Here is a 25983-nt window from a genome sequence, read left to right as displayed (position 1 = left end):
GGACTCTCAAAATTCAGATGTTGAAATCCTGACTCCTAATGTGATGGTATTGGGAAGTAGGGCCTCTGGGAAGTGACTGGGTCATGAGGGTGGAGGCCCATGAATGGATCAGTGCCTTCATCAAAGAGGCCCTGGAGAGCTCCCATGCCCCCTTTCCACCACATGAGGACACAGTGAGAAGATGACCGTCTGTGAACCAGGAGGCAGGCCCTCACCACACAACCGACCTGCCTGCACCTTGATGGTGGGTTTTCCAGCGTCTGGCACTGTGAGAAGTGAGTGTCTGCCACCCTGTCTCTGGTATTATTCTCAAAGGGTCTGAGCAAGGGCCTCAGTGTGACTGGAGCACAGAGAGCAGGGATGCAGGTTGGAGAGCCCGGGAGGAGCAGCTGCACTCGCAGGGAACCCTGAGCAAGGGCAGGCTAGGATCAGTCGTTGCCCTCAGAGCCACGAGGCCGGCGCGGGGCAGGGTCTGTAAGTGTGTGAGTACCCAGGGTTGCAGCAATAAAGCACCACAAACTGAGGGGCTTAACACAACACACTTCTCTCACAGTCCTGGAGGCTGAGATCATGGTGTGGGCAGGGCTGGTCCCATCACCGGCTGAGGGAAGAGACTGCTCCCTGCCTCTCTCCTGTCTCACGGTGCTTGCCCGTAATCTCCGGCTTGCAGATGCCTCGCTCCCACCTCTGCCTCTGGCTTCATGACCATCTCACCTCGTCTGTCTCCCTGCCTCTTCTCGTCTTAAAGGACACCAGTCACACTGGATTAAGGGCCCACCATCCTCCTGTATGACCTCATCTTAACTGACATCTTAATTACATCTACAACAACCCTATTCCCAAAAAACGTTATACATTATACTCCCAGGTCCCAGGGGTTATGATTTGAGCGTAGCTTTTGGGAGGCACAATTCAACCCATAGCAGGAAGTCAGGGGCGGGAGGGTGGCAGAGGTCATCACCATGTTTATGTTCATATGAAACAAATCCTGTGGTGGGAAAGAGATGTGAGTGGGAGAGAAGCAGATGTCAGGGGCTCCAGGGAGGCTGTGGCTGCAGTCCTAGGAGTGAGGTCAGCAGACTGAACTAGGGTGGTGGTGAATCTGTGGAGGGGTTTGAAGAACAGTGAGGAAGCAAAAAGCATAGAAATTGGTGACCAATTGATAGGAGAGAGGGAAGAGTGTCAAGAACAAATGGTAGGTTCCCAACATTCAGGACAGAATGGGTATGATGACTTTCAAGAGACATGATGGGTGATCAGGCTTGTTTAGGGGGACAGGATAGGCTGACGTGGAAGTCCATGGTCACCATCCATCTCCAGAGTTCTTTTCATTTTGCAAATCTGAAACTCTGTGCCCATTCTCACCTCCACCGAACCCTGGCAACCTCCATTCATTTTCCGTCTCTAGGCATTTGACTCCCACGTACCTCATGTAAGTGGAATTGTACAGGATTTGTCCATTTGTGTCCCATGTGTCAGAATTTCCTTCCTTTTGTGGCTGAATAATATTCCCTTGCATGAGTACACCACATTCTGTTTGTCCATTTGTCCCTGGATGGACACCTGGGTAGCTTCTACTTTTTAGCTATTGTGAATAATGCTGCTGTGAACATGGGTGTACAAATATCTCTCTGAGTCTCTGCTTTCAGTCCTTTTGGATATTTGCCTGGAAATGGAATCGCTGGATCACAGAATTCTGTTTTTAATTTTTTGAGGTACTAACATGGATAGTTTTATGTTATAGGAATTTTACCTCCATTTAAAAAAAGGAGAGAGAATGAGGAAAGGATTTTCAATGACGGAAGAGGCGGTGAAGTAGGCTGGATAGAATGGGGCTCCCAGCTGCCAATCTACTAGGAATTCTCAGGTCACCTTGGAACGAGGGCATCAGGGAAGCCAACGTCTGGTAGTTTCTCAACTATACATGGGCTTAGAATAAATGACAAAGAAAAAAGTGGGGACCTGAACTAAGCCTAAGGCAGCAAGACTACACAAGCTCATGAAGACTACAATAAAAAGAATTTGTTGGCCGGGCGCAGTGCCTCATGCCTGTAATCCTAGCACTGTAGGAGGCCAAGGCGGGTGGGTCACCTGAGGTCAGGAGTTCGAGACCAGTGTGTCCAACATGGTGAAACCCCATCACTACTAAAAATACAAAAATTAGCTGGGCGTGGTGGTGCACGCCTGTGATCTCAGCTACTCGGGAGGCTGAGACAGGAGAATCCCTTGAACCCAGGAGGTGGAGGTTGCAGTGAGGCGAGAGCATGCCACTGCACTTCAGCCAGGGCAACGGAGCAAGACTCTGTCTCACAAAAAGAAAAAGAAAAAGAGAAAGAAAAAGAAAAGTATTTGTTGATGACCAAAAGTTCCTTTTGGGACTTTACAATACAAAGGGAGTAGCAAGCCCAGAGGAGACGATGCTACAGAAACTCAATCAGAAGCATGAAGTGTGGGTGCTGCTAACAACAGTCGCGGTGAATGGTAAGATGGTGTGTAGCTGGCACGCCTCGAGTGGCACCCACCAGCCAGGCGTGGTGTTGCGTGCCGTGTGATCGCGGTCTCTCCTCACGGTGGCTTGAGGCCATGGCTGCTGTGACCCTAGATAATACACATTGATTACAGTGCTGGGGGAAGATGAGGGTGACTGCTCGAGGCACTTTCTAGACCCACTCATTCATACCACTGGCCTTTTTCTGAAGTAAAATCACATTTCTTTTTATATTTTATTGTCCCCCAAAGTTCACATTAAACCCTCAGCACCCCAGAATGAAAATGTATTTGGAGATAGGGTCTTTAAAGAGGTAAGTAAGGTCAAATGAGGTACTATGGTTGGGCCCCCATCCATATGACCCCAATCCAGTCTGAATGGCGTCCTTACAGAAAGAGGAAATATGGACACAGACACCAGAGATGTGTGTGCACAGAAGACAGAGCACGTGAGGACACAGGGGGAAGGTGCCGTCTGCAAGCCAAGGAGAGAGGCCTCACAAGAAACCAACCCTGCTGACACCTTGATCTGACAACTCCAGCATTTACAACAGTGAGAAAATCAACTGTGGTCTAAGCCACCCAATCTGTGTGTGTGTATATGTGTGTGTGTGTGTGTGTGTGTGTGTGTGTGTCTGTGTGTCTGTGTGTTTATAGCAGCCTGAGAAGACTAATAAAATCTCGAAATACAGAAGTGGTTTAAACACATTCAAATAACATTATGTCTGAACACTGCTTCCAAGTGACCCCTGAAAACACAACCACATCCTGTCTTATCCATTTTAACCTACAGTTACAGCACTTCGTCAAACATACTTAGATTTCTGGAAGAGTATGCAGCAGTGCATATTAACACGTTTTCTTAACTGCCAATTTAAAAGCATATAGATTTATGTTTACCCACTCTGATGAAAGGACTCACAAGCAGAGAAATCGCAGGTGATAAAAATGTGTGTACTACTGTGCACCACACAGTAGAATTTAAGCTTTCTGCATCAAATTATTGTCCATTCATAGGTATTTTTGTCCTCACATTGTAGCTTGGAGGAGGCTCAGTTAATGCTATCGCTGAAGTGCGTGTTGAGAAAAGTGCTCTAAATGATTACAATTTGAGCTTCCCCCAACCCAGCTTGGACGTGTGACTTCACCTCCTCTCGTATGCACAAAACAACCTAGGGCCGGAGAATCCAGTCTGCCAGTGATGTCCTTGTGGTCCTCAGAATACAAATACAGCTTCTACTCAGACATCAACATGACGCCTGCCTCTTCCGCCCCAAGCTCCTGCTGTTTTCCTTTGTTCCAGGCAAATTCTGTTTTCTCAATAAAAAGCCCAGACAAAGAGTTCAACCGCCCTCTGCAGTATAGACAGTGCTCTGTTAGACACTCCGAATGCCAGAGACCAGAGGATCAAAGAAGAAGGACGTGGGACTCTGGAACAGGAACTAGTTAAAAATCTGACACAGCCTTAGAGGGCAGGCCGTTATTAAGAACTGGTAAACAGATTTACCTAGAGGCCAGCTTTCTCCTACGGGTTAGGTGGAGGGAATTCTTTGAATAAAAAATAGCTGCCTAGATTGCAAAACAAAACAAAACAGAACAAAAATCTCACAACCAGGTCACTTAAAATAGTGTTTAGAGAATGAGTGACTTTTATTTCCCTGAAATATAAATGATTGAAAAAGCTTGTTTATTCTTCAACTTTCCCCCTAGCATTTGTGATGCACATGCTGAGGCAATGAACTAGCACAGACGTCGAAGATAAAACAACCATTACAACCCAGTAACATGTAAATGCAAGAAAGTAAGAGTATTGGTTATGAAAGGCACCTTTAATACCAGGGCTAAACTAATTTGTTATAAATATTCTGGCAACATCTAATGTTAAACTTAAAATGTTTTGAAAACATAAAAATCCTGTAGCATCCTGGGTCACTTACTCCTTAAGAAAATACCTCATTGTGGCATATGATCTGTTTCATTGTCAAAATAATTTATTATAGAATTGTATCACAGAGTTGATGGTGTGACATACTTTTAAGCCTTAAAAACTAAAAATGATTTTAAGTATACTTGGTATCTCATCCACAGTAGTCTCAGTGAATTCAATTTCCATTTGGCTGAATTCAATAACTAATATTGAGTGTCTACCATATGCAAGGCACTGTGCCTTGACATGCAGACCAGGCACCAGCACTACCTACACTGACATTGCGATCTCTCAAAAAAGATGAGTCTTGGCTCACACGTCTGGCCCTAAACTAGAGCCAGTTGCCAATTTCTTACTTTATATTCAATAGATATCAAATGAAACCAGTATAGAAAATGTGTCCCCTGAAATAATGGGACTGAAGGAAACCAGTGTCTTCCTAAGTGAGATTACTTTCCTAAAATTAACTTACATTTTTTCAAAAAAAAAAGGAAGTAAAGATAATTTTATGACACTTCAATTTAAAAAGAAACTCCCAAAAATCTCGATCTTGCTTATACTGAATAGAATCATAGAAAAATGTTCTTGAGAAAGGACTATTACCACTGAGTCCATTTTGAAGATGAGGTCTTATATGTATTCCTTAAATTAAGAAGAGGAAACCACACACACACACACACACACACACACACACACACACACACACACACACACATTCTCTCTCTCTCACTGTCTTTCTCCTAATACTTACATGCATTCCCACAAGTGCATGCCCTGTGTTTTCTAGCCTGTAACATATGAAATCACTTCCTGGGCAGATTTTTGGGTTCAGACATCACCTATGTTCCATCCCCCTTATTTACTAGAGGCACCTGGGCACATCACCATACCAGGTCTCTCTGTAGCCACCTAGATAATGTCAGTTTAATCTTGCTATGCTTCAGTTTCTCCCATCTGGAAAAAGACAGAAAATAATACGCTGTCTCTCTAAAAAGCTGAGTGAGAGGATAATAGAGCTGAATTATGGAGCCTCTGTAAAGAAATCTGAACTCCTTGTGGTGAGGAACTCCACAAATAGAAGGGGCAATTACTGCAATTCAAACAGTAAAGGAAAAATAAAGCAGATCTATTAACGTTTATGAAATTAAATCACAGGCAATTTATTTTTGGTAGCATAAAATAAATTGATAAGTCAGCAAATCAAACTAAAGATAAAAGCTGAAAGTAATTCACTATTTTATCTAAGTTTCTTAACTAAAATATGAACGAGAGGTTTTAATCCAAGAAAAAGATAAGTAGCCAGCATCTCTTATATATTATTCTTTACTTAAGGTTCATAATAAGATGTCAACTATTCATTAGTTTTATTTACATAATTTTGTCTGAAATCATTGCTTTCCCTTAAATATGGAACATAGACATGAAACAGATCCAGAGAGCTCCCCGTCTCCACCCAGGAGGATTACATTTAAGCAATCTAGGCAGCTCTTATGCTGAGGACCTAAGAGAGAATGAATCATTATTTAATGATAATAATCTATACTAAAAGAAAATTCTTCTAACCTAACCCCTTGGCCCCCATTTTGAGCAAATAGCATTCTCTTCCCAACATAATGCAAAATCCAAACTGAAATGAACCTACAAAAGCTAACACTTGGCTGGGCGTGGTGGCTCACGCCTGTAATCCCAGCACTTTGGGAGGCCGAGGCTGGGCGAATCACGAGGTCGGGAGTTCGAGACCAGCCTGGCTAACACAGTGAAATCCCATCTCTACTAAAAATACAAAAACTAGCCGGGCATGTTGGTGCATGCCTGTAGTCCTAGCTACTCGGGAGGCTGAGGCAGGAGAATTGCTTGAACCTGGGAGGCGGAGGTTGCAGTGAGCCGAGATCAGGCCACTGCACTCCAGCCTGGGCAACAGAGCAAGACTCTGTCTCAGGAAAAAAAAAAAAAAAAAAAAAAAGCTAACACTTTCTGAGCACCTACTATGTGCTGGCCACCGTATGAGGGCATTTTAGTTCATTCAGCCCTAACAACATATCCAGCAGATGGGTATTATCCACTTCTGACAGAAAAGGGCACTGCAAGTTTTAAAAAGTGTAGTTTTGCCCAAAGAGGCACAGCTAGTCAAGTGAAGGGCTTGGATTCATCAAGAATACAAGTGAAAAAATTCCTACCAGATTGCTTCAACCAAAAACACTGCCAATTTTAGAATACAGTCATGCATTACTTAATGACAACAAGGATACATTCTGAGAAATGCATTGTTAGCTGATTTAGTCATTGTTTGAACATCATAGAGTGTACTTACACAACCCTAGATGGTAGAGCCTACTATACACCTAGGCTATGTGTGGTCTAGCCCACTGCTCCTAAGCCAGAAACCTGTGTAGTGTGTGACTGTACAGAATGCTGGAGGCAATGGTAACACAATGGTAAGGATTTGTGTATCTAAACATAGAAAAGAGGCAGTAAAAATATTGGTTGGGTGCAGTGGCTCACGCCTGTAATCCCAGCATCTGGGAGGCTGAAGCAGGTGGATCACTTGAGGTCAGGAGTTCAAGACCAGCTTGGCCAACATGGTGAAACTCTGTCTCTACTAAAAATACAAAAATTAGCTGGGCGTGGTAGCAGGCGCCTATAATCTAGCTACTCAGGAGGCTGAGGCAGGAGAATCCCTTGAACCCGGGAGGTGGAGGCTGCAGTGAGCTGAGATCGCACCACTGCACTCCAGCCTGGGTGACAAGAGTAAGACTCAGTCTCAAAAAAAAAAAAAAGGTATAATTTTATGGGACCACGGTCATATATATGCCGTATGTGGTTTGCTGACTGAAACATTGTTACATGGCACATGACCGTATGTACATTTATGTTTACCTAATCCGACCCCCAAAAAATCACTAGCAGGGGACCCAAAGGTGACATAAATGTGTACTATTGTGCAGCACATAGCATAAACTTCCTGAACTACGTTATTGCCAATTTGTAGGTATTACTACCCCCTTAAATTCCAGCTTGGAGAAGCTAGTTAATGCTATCACTAGAGAGTGGGTTTTGAAAAGTGTGCTCTAGACGTCAGAATCTGTGCCGTGCCCACCCTCAGTCTGAATACGCAACGTCACCTCCCCTGAAGCTACTTCAAAGGGTGAGTAGATCATCTGGAAGATGATTAAGACCTCATTAGAGTCGTCTGTTTCATTGATATTGTCTGCTTTTAAATGATTTCTTTTCAATTTTGGCTGAGTGGAATTTTAATGAATCTTATCAAAATCATTAAAAAAAACACACACACAACAAAGAAAAACCCAAGTATTTGGTCATGGTCTTACACTAAATACTGCACGACAGGAAATGTTCTTATTCAGCCCAAGAACTTAACAGATATCCTAGCAAGATCTCTTTAAAAGAAATCTGGCAGCTAGGTACCTTAGCATTGAGGGGACACACAGACAGAGCACTTCGGAAAAGCTGTTCCTCACTCCGCCACTCGCCGCTGCGCACCACACATCTCAGCATGTTGATGAATAAGATCCCCAGCACGACAGCGGCAATGAGTTTCTTAAGAACAGAGAGACATGGTAAATGTCACCGGTGAGATGCGTCCAGTCATCTTGTTCATCAACTGGCACCACTCTCGGTTGATACCTTTTTCCTGGTATGTTTGCTCAGGGCTCCGAATCCAAAAGTCAGCAGCACACAGTACCCAACGCTGGGGAGGTAGAGGACGCGCTCCGCGACCACGAAGCCCACTCGGAAGAACAGGTTACTCGCGGGGAGAAATGGGATAACGAGAAATCCCAGGCCCAGAGTAAGGATCCTGGACGATGAAAAGTATTTAAATAAATGGCTATTTCCAGACTTCTCAAGAAAAACATCCTACTCCACGTTAAATTAATGCTAAAGACCTTTTCTTTTCCATGCCATCAACTGAGAAAAGATATTGTTGTCAGCCAAAGGATATCCTCAGTAGAGAGAGTTTAGCTTGGTAGCAAGTGGATAAGGCACAAAAATATTCCTCCGGCACTTCACAGCAAGTCTAAGAGTAAAACTTAAAAGCCACACAATTCGTATGGAGAAAGTTAGAATGATCACATTTCTGAGGCCTTATTAATTCACCTACTCCTTACTATGCCTCAAACCATTTAGGTACTGAACAGTTCAGTGGATATTGTTGGTCTTAATTAATTCAAAAACTGTCCCAATCAGTTTTCACGGGGAAAAAATAATTCCTCCAAAATGTAATGAGGATAATAACACTTAAGTAAGTTTAAAGTTTATGAAATTTGAAATAAATACCATTTTTTGGTTGCTACATCACCACCATAAATTTCAGTCAGGGAGATACAAAGCTGAGCATTGAAACACTTCTAGAACCACTCGATCATTCCCAATGTCCCCTATGATGCTAGAGGATGAATTAAGACTCTAGGTCAATTTTGGTGGCTCCTTCTTGGGCCCTGTGGCTACAATATTTCTTTAAAAATCCCATTTTCTGTGGATAAGGGAACTGGGAATAAAGTTTGTGGCTCTTTAGAATTACCAACCAATTTAAGACACAGGTAAACTTAAAACTTAATTTATTTTGAGAAATTACTAATCTAATTCCATAAACACTTAGGCTTAAAGGAAATCACCTTAAACAGTTTTCTTTTTCATGAAACACATTTGTTTTCCCCAATTATTTTCTCAATAACTTTTTTTTTTCCATCAAGAAAGAACAGTCTCTTTGGGGCAATGGCTTATTTTGTACCCAGCTACAACAGAAGGAATCATGGCAGTGTTCACCAGGGTGTTTTGAGGAAGAATTGTGCAATAATGGGCACAACACACATCAATTACACTCTCTGTTCTGACCGTAAATTACTCTTTACCACCTATGGCGAAAAGGATCGCAAAATGCTACTTCCTAGGGAAAGGGGGAGGGAGGGATGAAGCAGTCATCCGTAGCCCCTCTTCCAACCTCGCTCCCCACACGCGGAAGTGAGCCATGGATTCCAAATGGATGGAACTCATCCTAGCCATAAATATGCATTTGAAACAAATGTCCTTAGACGTGACTTCCACAAAATCATTAAAATGATCAGCGCAGGATTTCACAAAACGCTTCTGACTCAACCAGCGTGGAACTTAAGATTCAGTGCTGCCTCTTACCTCCTCTTGTGGCCGTCTTCAGAGCACAGGGCTTGGCATATTAGGCCAATTAGGCAGAACCAGAGTGCTGCAAGTGCAATTACCCTCCAGTCGCTGACGGACTTAATGAGGGGGATGCAGCCCATTGACCAATCAAAACACAGCCACCAGGGACACAGCAGCAGCCAGGCATTCAATGAATAGTAGTAATTGTAGTTTATGGCCTGTCAGTCAAAAGGAAAACAAACATCTATTTGATAGTGAACTTAAAAAACACATATATATGCACTAACTTCACTTTGGAGGCACTCATATGCTTCTATTCAATGAAAGCAGTTGTATCAAATAAAATGTTGCCAACTTGTATTGGGTATGTGACTGTAGTCTGTAAAAATGTATTAAATGTATTCAGATTTTGGTATATAAAAATATGGCAAAGCCACCAGATTATGCAATACATTCGTTATATTTCTGGCCAAGCTATGATCTATTTGCTGCCTGAAGCCCGTGACCTCTAAATCTGAGGCCCCAGGGTCACCTATGCACCCAGTAACATAACAGGCTTCCATGGCTGTTCTCTTGATTTTGGTCTCTAGAAACGCACAGCTAAGAATTTGTGGTTTGATACCCTTGCCTTTAGAAAAAAGGCAAACCTAAAAGAACAGTCTTGACACCACTAGTCTTCTAAAGATACCACCAAGGTTATATTTAGCCTTAACCCAGCCACAGGGTTAGGGAGCCCTTTCACAGGACTGGCAAGGACTCTGATGTGAGAAGGAACCACCCTCTTTACTCCTTGTTAGAACGGAAATGCAAGAAGCTTCCGCATGCCCTTTCAACCCCCTCAGGAAGACCTGCTTTCATCCCAGAACACCTTTAGTGATGGCCAACAAACACGGAGGTGGCCCGTGTATTGGGGATTTCATTGGCGTGGAGAGAAGTGAGATGAGGAGGAGGGGTGAGGGATCTGGGAATCTGGTGGGGGAAGAAAACAGTCCAGGGGGCGGCAGGCTCAGAACTCACCCTCACCAGCATGCTGTCAGCAAAGGAGGCCGGGTTGTCCACCTCGGTGAAGGCCGGCGGGCCCGTGCCCATGATCCTCCAGCGCACATAGAGCATCCCAGCCCCTCCGGAGGTGAGCAGGGTCATCCTGAAGAGGAGGCCCCCGTTCCTGAGCATGCCGAGATTCTGCAAGGACACCGCAAAGCCCCAGAGGTGGCTGATTTTCAAATAAAAGTGTGGCTGAGCCAGGTACAGATGTGCAGCAATTCTGCCTGAACTACTTCAACACTGTGCTTTAAAAGGCTGATTATTGTAGAATTCAAAATCACAAGGAATATTTGAGAATGGCATTTTAAATCAGCTGGTACTTGACATTTTCCATGTCTGGGCTGGAGATAAAAGTACAGACTCACCTCTAATGACTTGTCCTTACGTAGTACCTTCTGGACAATTTCCAGAACATTGAATTTGCCTATCACCAAGATGTCAAATACCGCATTTAAACCCTAAGAAAGCAAAGCAAGACAATCAGCCACGGGAGAGCTTGGCTGTGTTAGGCAGCAATTACACTTCACAATTTCATTACTCAATCTAGACAAGGAACACACAGACTAGAGAATCATGGAAGACCTCTGCAGCTCTTTAAAAAAAAACACAAAACAGCCCTACGTTTCTATGAAATTAGCTCAAGGTAATAGATCATATTTATTATTTAGTAAGCCCCTGATAGTAATGATTTCACAGTCTGCGTGTAGGAGTTCTACAAGATTCAGGATAGCTAGAAATTTGGGATTCCTAGGAAAAGCCCTCGAGAGATCCCCCCCTCCCCACTTTTTTTGGTCACTATAAAACAGTCCTTTAGTTCATGCAACAGAGTGTTTTCCTGGGCAGTAATCATACTGGAAGATAAAGGCAGCCATCAACCTCAAAAACCCAGCCACGTAAGTGAACCTTAAGTGCCAGTGGACTGCGGCATCTTTAGAAACAGGATGGACACACGTGATAGTCTCTAATGGAACTCTGGAGATCTCTTGTGCAGAAATCTAGTTGTCCGGTAGTTTTCTCGCTGGGTTACAGCTAGATGACATCTCCCAGCCTCCCCTGCAGTTAAGCTAGGTCGCAGGGCTGAGTTCTAGCCTTATGGAATGTGGGAGACGTGACACGTACCATTTTGGATGTTTGGTTGTAAAACTTAGGCACACATTCCCACTTGGTTTCCCCTTCCAGCTGGCTGGAATGGAGATGTCCAGGGTGACTTTGGAAACCACACATTGATGAGAGCAGGCCTCTGCCAGGTGGGGCCATGGTGTGGAGGACGGCCACCTCTATCAATTTACAGCTCTGCCCATGACCCATGAGGGGAACAACAAATAACTTCAATTAGCAGTCCACCTATGTTAACAGTTTCCAATAGCACCACGATAGTTACTTTCTAGCAGGTAAAATTAAACCTGTAGTTACAGGCGAAAGGAGAGATGGGCCCTGGATTCTATTCTCTCTCCTGCAATGGACTTTCTTTTTTGTTTTTTTTTTGAGATGGAGTCTCGCTCTGTTGCTCAGGCTGGAGTGCAGTGGCGCGATCTCGGCTCACTGCAAGCTCCGCCTCCCGGGTTCACGCCATTCTCCTGCCTCAGCCTCCCGAGTATCTGGGACTACAGGCGCCCGCCCCAACACCTGGCTAATTTTTTTTTTTTTTTTTTTTTTTTGAGACGGAGTCTCGCTCTGTCGCCCAGGCTGGAGTGCAGTGGCGCAATCTCGGCTCACTGCAAGCTCCGCCTCCCGGGTTCACGCCATTCTCCTGCCTCAGCCTCTCCGAGTAGCTGGGACTACAGGCGCCCGCCACCACGCCCGGCTAATTTTTTGTATTTTTTTTTTAGTAGAGACGGGGTTTCACCATGGTCTCGATCTCCTGACCTCGTGATCCACCCGCCTCGGCCTCCCAAAATGCTGGGATTACAAGCGTGAGCCACCGCGCCCAGCCGCTAATTTTTTATATATTTAGTAGAGACGGGGTCTCACCATGTTAGCCAGGATGGTCTCGATCTCCTGACCTCGTGATCTACCCGCCTCGGCCTCCCAAAGTGCTGGGACTACAGGCATGAGCCACCGCGCCCGGCCTGGACTTTCTATAAATGTCACTGCTACAGGCAAAGTCATCGACAGAACTCCCTGCCCAATCTGGATAAAGTGGTCTGCACATACTCAGTGGATATTGTTAAAGCTGCCCCTAAACGACTTGGGTCTCTTTAATATGATCATCTTTGCAGCAAAGGAGATCACACATCATCAGAAGTCAGTGGTAATTTGTGGTTTTCAGAGCAAGGATGACATCCCTACTTAACCCTCTCCCAGAAATGCTGGGAGCCACTAATTATCCAATACATGGGCCAGTGCTGGGTTAATCAGTTCAAAGAATTTTGATTCTATTCACCCATGTGAGACATGATCTTAGTGGGTCACAGAAGACTGTTTCTGCCTGGTTGAAAACCACTTTCTAGAAGGCAGATGCTCCCTGTGTAGCAGCCATTGTCTTCTCACAGTTTTCCTGTGAGCTGCAGGACAGTTACCAAGGGATGGCAGGGTCATGTGGTGAAGAGGCCTGAGCCAAACACAAGACTGCCCCCTTCCCTCTTAAATGCATCATCAAAATGGCCCCATTTTAATCCAATTTTTGAGAATAGCTACCTTTCACTGTATCTTTATTCATGTAAATTCAACCGAACTCTCTCCTGCTCCCGAAAAATGGCACAGAGGAGGCCTGGCGCGGTGGCTCATGCCTGTAATCCCAGCACTTTGGGAGGCCGAGGTGGGTGGATCACCTGAGGTCAGGAGTTCGAGACCAGCCTGGCCAACATGGTAAAACCCTGTCTCTACTAAAAATACAAAAATTAGCTGGACGTGATGGCACATGCCTATAATCCCAGCTACTCGGGAGGCTGAGGCAGGAGAATTGCTTGAACCTCGGAGGCGGAGGTTGTAGTGAGCTGAGATTGCACTACTGCACTCCAGCCAGAGCGACAAGAGAGAAACCCTGTCTCGAATAAAAATAAAAATAAAAATAAAATAAAATAAAATAAAATAAAGTACTGCACAGAGGAGCCGCCTGAGGACCTTGTGGACGGAGATTCCGCCTCGGCAGGCCTGAGGAGTGGGTGGGGCCTGGGATCCTGAATTCCTAACACTCTCCCAGATACTGCTGATGCTCCTGGTCCTCAAACCACACTTCATATTAGGGAAAGGTTCTAAAACCAGCGGTTCTCAGGGACGATTTTGCCCCCCAGGGGGTGTCTGGCACTGTCTGGAGACATTTTAGGTTGTCACAACTGAGAGGTTCCACTGGCATCTAGTAGGTAGAGGGCAGGGACGCCGCTAAACATCCCACAAAACCAGAACAGCCCCCACAAGAAAGAACTGTCGCTGTAAAACATTAATAGTGCCAAGGTTGAGAAACACTTTTTAGAGCAAATTAAAAAAAAAATTAACTCATGAAATTCCAGCATCTTTCCATAGTAATTCTCCCTATACCATCTCCTTGCTAGCTTAATCTTAATAGATACAACCTAATAAAACCACTAATTTTTGCCTTGACTTGTATCAAGCCCCAAACAGCTTTAACTGTTCTTTCCTTTCCAAGCTATTTCTATATGATCATTCCAATCCCACAACTTGGCCAGGTGCGATGGCTCATGCCTGTAATCCCAAGGCTAGGAGTTTGAGACCAGCCTGGCCAACACAGGGAGACCCCATCTCCACAAAAAATTTTAGAAAATTAGCCGGGGTGGTGGCACACACCTACAGTACCAGCTACTTGGGAGGCTGAGGTGGGAGGATCATTGAGGCTGCAGTGAGCTATAATCATGCCACTGCCCTCCAGCCAGGGTGACAGAGTTGAGACTCTGTCTCAAAAAAAAAAAAAAAAAAAAAAAAGGAAAAAAAATTCCACATCTTTCCATTTCTCTACCTCTGTTCACAGCCTTAATTTCTATATTTTCTTCTAATAATATAAAGCAGCAAACTGGTTAGGATGGAGAAAAAGAAAAATGGATTTCAACACCTCTCCTTTCCTGGGTCTTTAATCCTAGCATCTACTCAGATCAGACTAAAAAGGTAGATGTCTTTCCACTTGAGAGAGCCCTCTCCCCCACCCCTGACACTGCCGGTGGAAGCCAAGGTATAGGTTCTTTCCAGGAAAACAATGTACCCCAAGAGAATACAGTGTATACACCATATTACACACAGAGAGACTTCAAGGCTCGAAGTTAAAACACGTGATTACCCGGCACATCTGGCATAAAAAGAGTCCTCTGAGAACAAACTCCCAATAGAAACATTAGCACCATTACAGATTCTCCTTTAAATACTAGACTAGTTATTATTCCTGTAATTTCAGGTCAAACATTTATGACCATGGAACACTTTGGTTCTAGCATTGCTTGAAGTTGCACTTGGGTGGTGATTAACTATAACCATAGGTAACTGCTGGGGGTGGGGGAATGACGAGAAGAGAGACAGAATGTGTGTGCACGTGACGCTTTGAGTGGCTGCAGAACTCCTTTTCCTTCATCTTTTCTCTCTCTCTCTCTCTCTCTCTCTTTCTTTCTTTTTCTTTTTCATTCTTTTTTGATGTCGTTTCGCTGTTGTTGTCTAGGCTAGAGTGCAACAGCGCGATCTTGGCTTACCGCCACCTCCGCCTCCTGGGTTCAAGCGATTCTCCTGCCTCAACCTCCTGAGTAGTCGGGATTATAGGCATGCGCCACCGTGCCTGGCTAATTTTGTAGTTTTAGTAGAGAAGGGGTTTCTCCATGTTGGTCAGGCTGGTCTCGAACTCCCAACCTCAGGTGATCTGCCCGCCTTGGCCTCCCAAAGTGCTGGGATTACAGGCGTGAGCCGTGGCGCCCGGCCCTGTTCCTTCATTTCTAAACTATCCACCAGCCTTTCTAGATCCAGGATCAAAACCATTGATGGGGTCAATGGTGAAACCCATCCTAAGCCACGTGGTGTCTAGAGGGCCCAAACTCCTACTCCAGGAGTGGTGGAGATTCTCAGAGGCATTCCCAGCAGCTCCATCATGGCACTGAAAACAGCCAGTGCGGTCTGGCCTGGGGCTGGGAGGCGCTTTTTTTAGAGACGGAGTCTCGCTCTTTCGCCCAGGCTGGAGTGCAGTGGCGCCATCTTGGCTCACTGCAAACTCCACCTCCTGGGTTCACGCCATTCTCCTGCCTCAGCCTCCTGAGTAGCTGGGACTACAGGCGCCCGCCACCACGCCCAGCTAATTTTTTGTATTTTTAGTAGAGACGGGGTTTCACCAGGACTGCTGAAATATGTACAAGCATCCCAGAAAACTCAAACCATTCTTTTATCTTTTTCTACGGGGCCTCTCAAGAGGACTCATCACGGCTCCCTAAGAACTCCTCATTCACCATTTCTCCCCAGTTGCACATGACTGTCAAGAAAGTCAGTCAATTCTCCATCTGCAATGCCAGAATTGTGACAGCGAAAGCCATTTGTCCAGAAAGGTCTATCACCTCAAGCCAGCAATGGTCAGCCCCATTGTCTGGCAGGGCCAGCCCCAGATGTCTTTATAGGAGGGAAAAGGACACACAGAAAAAGCAGGCCCCAGCCATGTTTGGCTCTCACCAGCACAGTGATCCCTTGCTCTTTGCACAGCATGGCCACTGCTCCCAGAAAGATACTCAGCAGCACCCAGAAGGTGGAAGAATGTGCTCCCTCCTTGTTACCTGCCAATTAAGAGAAACGATCAGTGCAAAAGTCATGGAATGCAGCTCAGTTTTTTAGCATCAGGAACTAAAATTCTAAGCAAATACCTTAAACAACCATAACTTAAAAACAGGGTTTTGGCTTCAGACAGCACTTCTCTGTGGGCAAGAGTGCATTAGACAATACCTTCTAAATGGTACATATGTCCCCTCTCAAGGTTCTCCTGAGAACGTGCCCAGGGCCTTTGGGAGGCACTGTCATGAAGCCCTGGCCACAAAGACACCTCATGCCAGAGTCCCCACACAGCAGGTACCTTCTTCCCAACCTACCAATCACATGCTAGACCATTCTGATGAGTCTTTTTGAGAACTCCCACTGAGACTGCAAACAGTCCATCTGGTTTCAAGATGACCCCAGTGGTCACTGCTGCTGCCATGATGGAGCTGCTGGGAATGCCTCTGAGAATCTCCACCACTCCTGGAATAGGAGTTTGGGCCCTCTAGACACCAGGTGGCTTAGGATGGGTCTGCTCTGCTCCCTGTGTGGAACAGCTCCGACCCCTACCAAAGGATACACGGCTACTGACAGAGCCGGCACCTACCTAGCACCTGGGGTGGGTAAAGACATGGACCAGGCTGGGCTGCCAATCTGCACGGGGGCTTGAGCACCAACAAGAAGCCAAAACATCCCCAGACGTGTAAACACTGTAAGACGCTCAGGTGGGCGGCAGCTCCAGTAACCACCACTGGTCCCTAAGTGGCCTTCTGCGAGCAGGGTCTGGCTGTACACTATCTGGTCAGTGGTGTGTGCAATTTGGGGGCCAGAACTAAACTGCTAGGGAGGAGAGGGAAGCTGCATGGATACTCCTCTCCGTTGTGAAGTCCTCACTCTTCATCTAAATGAATAAGCCAACATATAAAAAAGAGATCGGTATCAAGTGGGACAAAAGCAAACCTTCTTGGAGAATCCAATTGTTAGCTCACCTGGCATTAGTTGGTTCAATTCCACTTACAACCGAACTCCCGGTCTGAATGCCTATGGCTCTTTGTAAGTATCTGAATGCCAGCTCTGCCACTCACTGTGTGACACTGAGCAAGTGACTTTCACGGTCTCAAGGAACCCACCTATAAGGTGGGGGCAACATTACCGACCTCAGGATATATTTCAAAGGAAAAAATTACATAGGAACACCTGGCCATTTGTGTTAAAAACTCATAAAGAATGCTTGCAAATGCAAAATATATCTCTATGACAACACATAAGAAACTGACTAGTTTCTGAGAAGTTCTAAAATGAAGAATTAGGGTAGAAGAGGGAGGAAGTCTTACTTTTCATTACATAACCTTCAGTACTCTTTACATTATCTTAACCATCTGCGTGTATTAAAAAACTATGTTAAAAACTAAACATGTTAAACATCATTTGGTATAATGCTGGGACTACAGAAATCATTTAATTAATGTTTGTGGCACTTGGGTCAGCCAAACCTGGTCAGCTTAGAGGGAGATGGAATTTCCAATGGGGCTTTGATGCAGTAGTCAAGTGGGTGGCTGATCAGCCACTGTGCCACATAATGTTCCAGACAACTGGATAGTGTAAAAAATATACCGTGAGTCTCATTAAACTGCCTGCTGGGGAAATCAACAAGTGTTTGTGTGTGTCCTGCAGACCCTGCACGGAGGGATAGAAAAATACTTATGAATACTTGAGATAGAATCAGCAACACCCCAGGATGGAAGGCCTTCCTATCCTGAAAACAGCCAGTGCGGTCTGGCCTGGGGCTGGGAGGCGCTTTTTTTTGAGACGGAGTCTCGCTCTTTTGCCCAGGCTGGAGTGCAGTGGCGCCATCTTGGCTCACTGCAAACTCCACCTCCTGGGTTCACGCCATTCTCCTGCCTCAGCCTCCTGAGTAGCTGGGACTACAGGCGCCCGCCACCACGCCCAGCTAATTTTTTGTATTTTTAGTAGAGACGGGGTTTCACCATGTTAGCCAGGACGGTCTCAATCTCCTGACCTCGTGATCCGCCTACCTTGGCCTCCCAAAGTGCTGGGATTACAGGCGTGAGCTACTGTGCCCAGCCGGGAGGTGCTCTTAACCTCAAATGCTCTACATTGGGGCTGAGACCCTGTCAAGATGAGAAGGCCTGTCCCCAGCTGGGACCCCGGCTCTCAATGAACCATGAGCAGGACTAACTCCTGATATGCCCAACGCCCGCAGCTTGCAGGACCAGCTACATGGCTGGGCTGCTAGGACAGCCTCCTCACTCCCACACAGGCTCCAGCGGCAGCAGAAAGTCTGCCCCTTTCAGCTTTTTGGGGGGAGAATCTCTGTGTATCAAATTTCTAGATTTAAAATACAAACAAATGGAATAGCTTTATACAAAAAGTTGACTTGGCTATTATAATTGAGGCACTTTTAAAGCTTTTCACAAGGCCAACTGATGGACAGGAAAGCCTTGTTAACCGAGATCCCACTGTCTCATAAAACACAATGAACATTCTTTTTTTTTTTTGAGATGGAGTATCACTCTGTCACCCAGGCTGGAGTGCAATGGCGCGATCTCGGCTCACTACAACCTCCGTGTCCCAGGTTCAAGAAACTCTCCTGCCTCAGCCTCCTGAGTAGCTGGGACTACAGGTGCATGCTACCACGCCCGGCTAATTTTTATATTTTTAGTAGAGATGGGGTTTCACCATGTTGGCCAGTCTGGTCCCGAACTCCTGACCTTGTGATCCACCCGCCTCGGCCTCCCAAAGTGCTGCGATTACAGGCGTGAGCCACTGCGCCCGGCCTAAACATTCTTGTTTTATGCCTTCCAATTATCTCTTTTGCCTTCAGGATAATGGTTCCTCTTCTGACCGTGGCTTTAAAGGCCTTGCTGAAGTTGCCACTGCGGGCCCTCTCCAGCCCCTCTCAGCGTACACACTCACTTCAGGCCCATTGCCCACTTGCAGGATCTCACCTGGGTGTGCTTACTGAGTTCCCTTGGGGCAGAACAGTCCTGGCAGAATCCTACCCAATCAATAAAGCTGTTAAATGCCACTTATGCTGTGAAACGCCAAACCCCACCCTCTCAGGCACGTCTCACTGCAATTCAATTGTTTCCTTCCACAGTTAAAAGAGCAAACACCCCTGCTGTATGCACACCTGACTGCCACTGTGAGCAGGTGAGCCCCGTTCACCTCTCCATGTCCCTGACTGCCCCCGTAGATTAGGTTAGGCCCAGCTGCAGTGCTCTAAACTGCCCTGATCACAGTCTATCAAAACATTCCTCACAGAGTTTATCACAAGCACTTGATTTTCTGTCATTCCCGAGTCAAGGGTCTCTCCACCTCGGCACTAATCACATGTGGGCTACTTACTTTTTTTTGGAGGGAGGTTGCCCTGTGCATCACAGGATGTTTAGCAGTACCCCCTGCAGCTTCTACCCATCAAAGGCCAGTAGCGCCACCCCCCACCGCTCCCCTTAGTGGTGACAATTAAAAATGTCACACATATTGCCGGATGTCAGTAGGGGTGTGGGAAGGGCAGGAAATCACTCCCAGTTGAGAACCATTGCCCTAAACCAGTGCTGCTCACAGGTGTGTGGTCCCTGAACCTGCACCTGGATCTTATTAGACTCAGGCCCCACTGAGATCCGATGAATCAGAAATTGAGAATGGGAACCAGTAATCGGCCTTTAACAACCTTTCCAGGTGCTGTGATGCTCCCTAAAGGCAGGGTGCACCCCCTTGAGAGTAAGCCTGCTCACGGCTGGCACCATGCCTGGCTCGTAGGAGTAACTAAAAATTGTTCTGACTGAATCAGCAGGCCCGACTGACTCTGGAAGGGCAGTACATGTTCAGTGAGTGAAGTGACTGTCTACTCTCTATCAAAAGGGGTGCAATAAGCTTTGTGCTCCCGACAAATCGTGGAACTGCAGGTGTCAACACTGCTTCTTAGACGCTGTGCATCATCTCTCCTGTAAGGATGGAAATGCTGGAATCCCTTCCAAGATGCTTCCAGCAGGGGGCCACCTGGCCTTGACTTGAGTAACGTCACTGGTGGGGATTAATTTTCAAACCACAGCCCGTTTCGTTTTTAAACTCTGGGTTGTTAGATTATTCTAAATGCTGAGCCCAAGCCTGCCTCCCTAAACTTCAGGTCTTAGCTGTGTCCTTGGGCAGCGCTGCTCCAAGTTGTTCAGGAGGCATAGAGCCCGGAAGTCAGGCTCCCTCTACTGAAAACCATTACATATCAGTATACTTAGATCCATCAAGCAAACTAAGGATCATTTTACTTGCAGAAATTAATTACTTTCTCTGTATCTAATGCCAAAAGATCACAATAAGGAGCCACAACAACAACAAAACCCTGTCAAATTACACATAATTCCAATTTGAGCACTTAACGTATTTATTGTTTCATGTGGGCATTTGCTAGCACTCATTAGCAGATAAGTATTGGCATGCACTAAAGCTTTAAAAAAAATTACGGCCCAAATAACCCGAAAACTAACAGACTGATGAATTCTTTTAGGCTATGATTTGGGGAGAGGGCCACAAGCTTTAGCGAGAGAGCACAGCGTCCAGCTTACAAGTCCATGCCACAGCCTCGGAGCAATCAGGGCCTTCCGCCACGTCATGAGAGATGGGTGGCTTTGTCCACTCAGTCTCAGGGTACAGCCTCTCTTCCCATGACACATTTTCCTGAGTCTGGGTCAAACTACCTTTAGGATTTTCTCTTATTAGCAGTTTATTTGTAAACAAAACCTTTAATTATAAACCACCTGATTAATTACCATGGGATCTCATCCAGAGATAAACAGAGCTAGAGACCCCTGGCACCTGCTGGCCACTCTAGACCCAGCATGAGGAGATGGTGCCATGGCCGGGCTCCATCCATTGTTTTCAAGTTAACTAGGCGCTCAGCTCCATAGCTCACCAGAAACCAAATGGACACCCTCCACCCCACCCCATCCCACCAACTGTTACCTGAATTTGGTTTCTGTAGGCTTCTTCTTTCACTCAGAATTTGTGTTGGTACTTCTCAACTAAACATAATACATTCCCCAATGTAATAGTCTCTGTTCTTAATTTCAAAAGCAAGTTCCTTGATTTTACATTTCTGCCTAGAAAAAAGGAATTATCTTGTATTTTTACTTGACTGTAACATAGATTAATTTTCCCCCATGGACTTTGAAAAGAAAAATATTCCCGGTTCCTTCATTAAAAATGCCCAAAAGACAGCTCTTGAAAGCACTCTATTAACACAAAGCTAAATTATGACACAGACACGAAAGTGATGGGCTCCTCTAGAATTCCTCTAGATAAGAATTCTAGATAGTCCTCTTATCTAGAATTTAAAATGGCTTTCTCCTTACAAGGTTAAACCAGAGACTTAGTTGAAAACAGAAAAATAACAACTAGAAAACACAGCCTTCAGGTTTACTGATAATCTTCTCCCTAATTTTGCCTCATAACTTCACCACATTCTCAAACTCTAAACTCCACCTCTCCCATCCTCTACTGCAATTCTGACAGAAGAGTCCTACTCTTTTTCCTTAGACTTCCGATTTTGCTTCAAACACACCCAGCATGAAAAGACATGAAAGATGAAGGTAATGTTTCTTTGAAGAAGTGTCTTCAGTCTCAGCAATTATTAAATATTAAGTATCACTTCTCAAAACTGTGGCAATTTCAGATCAAAGGCAAAAGCTCAATGGTCAGAGATAAACCTAGTGATCACTACATTCTAGACCCACCACTAACCAAGAAAGTAATCATTACAGCTAACGAGCGCTTGAAATGTATCTAGTCCCAAGTGGGATGTATTGTTAGTATGGAATACACACCCGATTTTGGAAGCTTAGTATGAAAAAAAAGGTGAACATTTTCATATTTTTATACTGATTACATGTTGGAATTATAATTTTGATATATCAAGGCAAATAAAATATATTATTAAAATCCATCTCACCTGTTTTTTATAACGTGGCTACCTTAAAGTTTTCAATGCCATATATGGCTCCTGTTGTATTTCGATTGCATGGCAGTGTCTAGACCATGTGATCAAAGACCCAGCTCACAGATGACATAATGTGCACATTGCTATGTTTGTATCCAGCTCTGTCCTTGAAAACTCAGAAAATAGGAAATGAGTTTGCCTATTTAAAGCCAATGCTTTCTCCAATCCCTACCAGATTAGTCACTCAACAATTTTTGGTATATTTTTGTTTTGAGACAAGGTCTCATTCTTTTTCCCAGGCTGGAGTACAGTAGTGTGATCACGACTTACTGGAGCCTTGACCTCCCAGGCTCAAGCAATCCTCCGGCCTCAGCCTCCCGAGTAGCTGGGACCACAGGCACATGCCACCAGGCCTGGCTAATTTTTAAAAATTTTTATTTTTGTCGAGAAAGGGGGTCTCACTATGTTGCTCAAGCTGGTCTCAAACTCTTGTGCTCAAGTGATCCTCCCGCCTTGACCTCCCCAACTGCTGGGATTACAGGTGTGAGCCACTGTGCCCAGCTGCCACTCAATATTTTATCCAGAGTCATAAGACTAAGCATGCACACACACTTTGAGTTTCCCAGAATCTAATTTGGAAAGCTTAATTTAATATTTTAAAACCATTTCATATAAATGAAAGGGGTCCTCTTTATATATATGCAGTATATATGTGCATGAATGATAAACCAACGCCAGCCCATACAGCGTTGACAAAATGTTTCCAGTTCTGGAGGTGAACAAAAAAGGCCTTACAAAAATTCAAGTGAAAAACTAGCTCTGAGTGTTTAGATGGCCCAGACTAGTGGACTTCTGGAAATATGACCTGCTCCACCAAATTTTGCCCACATAATTCCCCAAATTAAGATTTATTTTAAGCCTTAGTTTGTGAAGGTTACTAATGCTAATAATTATCAACATATAATCTAGAGGAATTTAGACTCTGTGCTTTTGTGGCTATGTTCTTATACAGTAACAAATGCAAACCATTATTTTATTTCCAAGTTTGACCATTTTAATGAGACAATTGAGACAGGTAATAGTAGACCACCTTGCATACAGCGGGCACTTGATAAACATCTGTTGAATCAATAAATAGTTTAATTTATTTCTATGTCTATCAGAGTCTTACTATGAGATGTAATTTAATACCCAAAAGTTAATCATTTGCTCAGTGTGGACAAATACTGCCAGAATTCAGGTCTTTTCACTTTTAATCTTTGAACTCCTTCACACCGGAAGAATCGCCATCATTAAGATATTCTTCTTCAAAATAAATAAATAAATAAATAAATAAATAAATAAATAAATATTACTTAAGAAATATTTAAAAACCATGGAGAAAATCAATTATTTTCATCTTAAATTTAGAAGTAACTGTTAAAAACAGTACAAATAAATTCTGAGTGGCAGATGTCACCTCCAGCACAGCTGCACTTATAATTATTTTTATTCAGAAAAATCTTCCCCAGATTAAAATTTCTAACTTGTGCATGGCTCTATGTAAGCATCTGAGGACATCACTCTTCTCCAGCATTCTCTGTCTCCTCTCCATCAAGACTGTTAAATTTTAAGTACCCATGACCCAGGAGAGGAAGAGAAAAAAAACTAAAAACCATTTGGACACCATGCTGCCTCTCTCATCTTTTAAGAAGACAACTTGCTCCAGGATAATTATGCAGCATTAGCAAACATCAATAGTTTACAATCCAGAATTGACTAGAGACGTGCCTAGGTAATGTTCTCGTTTCAGTATATTGTCTCTAGCATCTAAGAGAATTCACTCACTTAGGTAAATGGAGGCAAAGGCTAATGGAGTGAAGGGAGCACAGGGAAAAAAATGCAATGACAGAAAGACACTTGTCAGTGCTAACACCCACAAGTGCCAGCAGATGTGATCCATTTAATGAAGCATGTGCCTCGGATTTGGCACTCCTTTCCAGTGGGAAGATCTCCTTTCAGAAAAAGCATCACATTATACAAGTTACCCCTCTTCACCACTCTATGCCTGGCATCTCCGCCGCTCGAAACTGGCACGTCATGTTGTGTGTGGGAACCACGCCACCCCGACAGGTGGCCGCGACTCTCTCTTTGCCAGAGCAACACAATGAGCATCAGATTCGCGTTCCAAAAGCTGGAACGACCAAGCCGTGCTTCTATGCACAGAATGAAAGAAGTCAGGCTTGCTGCTCTAAAACACGGGTCCATTTGGGGGAAAATCAAGCAATGAAGCAACCAAAGAAATGGGGAAAAGACAATATGCATGACTCCCACTGTCAGAATGCAGTCAGCAATGGCCCCATATTGAAAACCAAGTGTCCTATTGGACATGAGTTAGCCAACTGCCCTATTTTATAAGCAGTGTGATTCTAAGTCAAAGAAAAACAGGTGTCTTTAATCAGAATGAAAATATGAGGCAATGATATCCCAAGAGTAAGAGTTATCCCATTTTAGTGCCTGAACTATATAGCTTAAAGTGTACTATACAGCTATAGAACTATACAGCTTAAGGGCAGCTATACAGCTTAAGAACAATGGAGATTTGAGATTCTGCCTTTGATATTATGAATAAGAATTTAGAACTTAAAACGGTTGTTCTAGGTATATAAAAAAGCCATCCCCCTCTGGAAAAGACTCACTTCTCTCCACTATAAATGAGACTAAATTTCTTCTTTTGGTCTTAACTGCCATGAGACAAGTATTTTAACGTATTAGTTTAGAAACAAAATTGTTTTGGCTATTCTAGCCAGTTTAATGTGCAGAGATGATCTGTTTCCAATCTGAAATACCAGGCTTTAAGAGAGATGTAAATACAAGATGCCTCATTGTAAGAATAACACTTTTTGTTTTGGGCATTCAGAAGTAATACCCAGTGTGCCATTGATTTCATCTCACTTAGTGTTTTTGTTGTTGTTGTTGTTTTTTGTTTTCTTTTTAAAGAAAATGTATGTTTCCTTTATAAGGACATCTACTTTTAAAAAATTCTGTTGCAAAGATCTTGTTAGACATTCTTTTTATGCACCAAAAAAAAAAAAAAAAAAAAAAAGAAGGCAGAGCCCCAGAAATGTTATGTGAGTACATTTTTCATTTTCTGAAAATACTAGGATTCCAGAGGTTAGGACAGGATTGCTTGTGAATAAACTCAAGCAGTTAAAGATCGTCCAGAGCTTTATAATAAAGACATCCCATCCATAAAAAAAGTTAATGATGTTACCAAAGAAAGTATTCTCTGAAAGAACTTATTAACTAGTTGAATCATTAATTTCAGAGTACTTAATTTTTTGTTCCCTTATAATATTAAATTTGTTCCTCTCATTTTAGGCCTTTCTTTGAATTTATGTTCAGATCCCAAAAGTACAAAGACCAGCGTTACTTTAAACCTGAAATTTAAACATTAAATAGCATTATTATTTGTATCTCAATAAATAATGACTTGTCTACCACAAAAGAGTTAGTTTTTATTCTCTGCCGAACATTTATAGACATGGGCACTTGGAACAAGAAATCACCACTGCAATGACAATAAATACATGTGTTTACCACTTGGCTTTTTGTACAATTTGTACTGACTAGATAGGGTAAAATAAAAACATGGCTGGAGGCTGAGACAGGAGAATTGCTTGAACCTGGGAGGCAGAGGTTGCAGTGAGCCAAGATCGTGCCACTGCATTCCAGCCTGGGTGACAAGAGCAAAACTCCGTCTCAAACAACAATAACAACAACAACAAAAACA

At 44.1% G+C, this 25983-nt stretch overlaps 1 protein-coding gene across 7 annotated transcripts in view; it reads right to left on the bottom strand.

The window, feature by feature from the left end:
- Positions 1-25983, bottom strand: part of TMTC4 (transmembrane O-mannosyltransferase targeting cadherins 4) — a 71764-nt gene that overhangs the window by 22998 nt on the left and 22783 nt on the right. For 5 of the 7 annotated variants that reach the window (XM_063618952.1, XM_055245153.2, XM_055245155.2 and 2 more), the window contains 6 exons: positions 16184-16284; positions 10960-11052; positions 10568-10732; positions 9566-9768; positions 8060-8231; positions 7841-7972 (listed from right to left, as the gene is read on the bottom strand). In XM_063618952.1, the coding sequence (XP_063475022.1) occupies positions 7841-7972; positions 8060-8231; positions 9566-9768; positions 10568-10732; positions 10960-11052; positions 16184-16284 (866 nt within the window). Of the gene's footprint in view, positions 1-7840; positions 7973-8059; positions 8232-9565; positions 9769-10567; positions 10733-10959; positions 11053-11713; positions 11888-16183; positions 16285-25983 lie in introns of all 7 variants that reach the window. The other 2 variants (XM_055245158.2, XM_055245156.2) reach the window with 2 other exon arrangements.

Source organism: Symphalangus syndactylus, chromosome 15 (genome assembly GCF_028878055.3).
Source record: "Symphalangus syndactylus isolate Jambi chromosome 15, NHGRI_mSymSyn1-v2.1_pri, whole genome shotgun sequence".
NCBI lineage: Eukaryota > Metazoa > Chordata > Mammalia > Primates > Hylobatidae > Symphalangus > Symphalangus syndactylus.
Note: the sequence above shows the minus strand (reverse complement) of the source record. Positions and strands in the feature narration are given on the sequence as shown.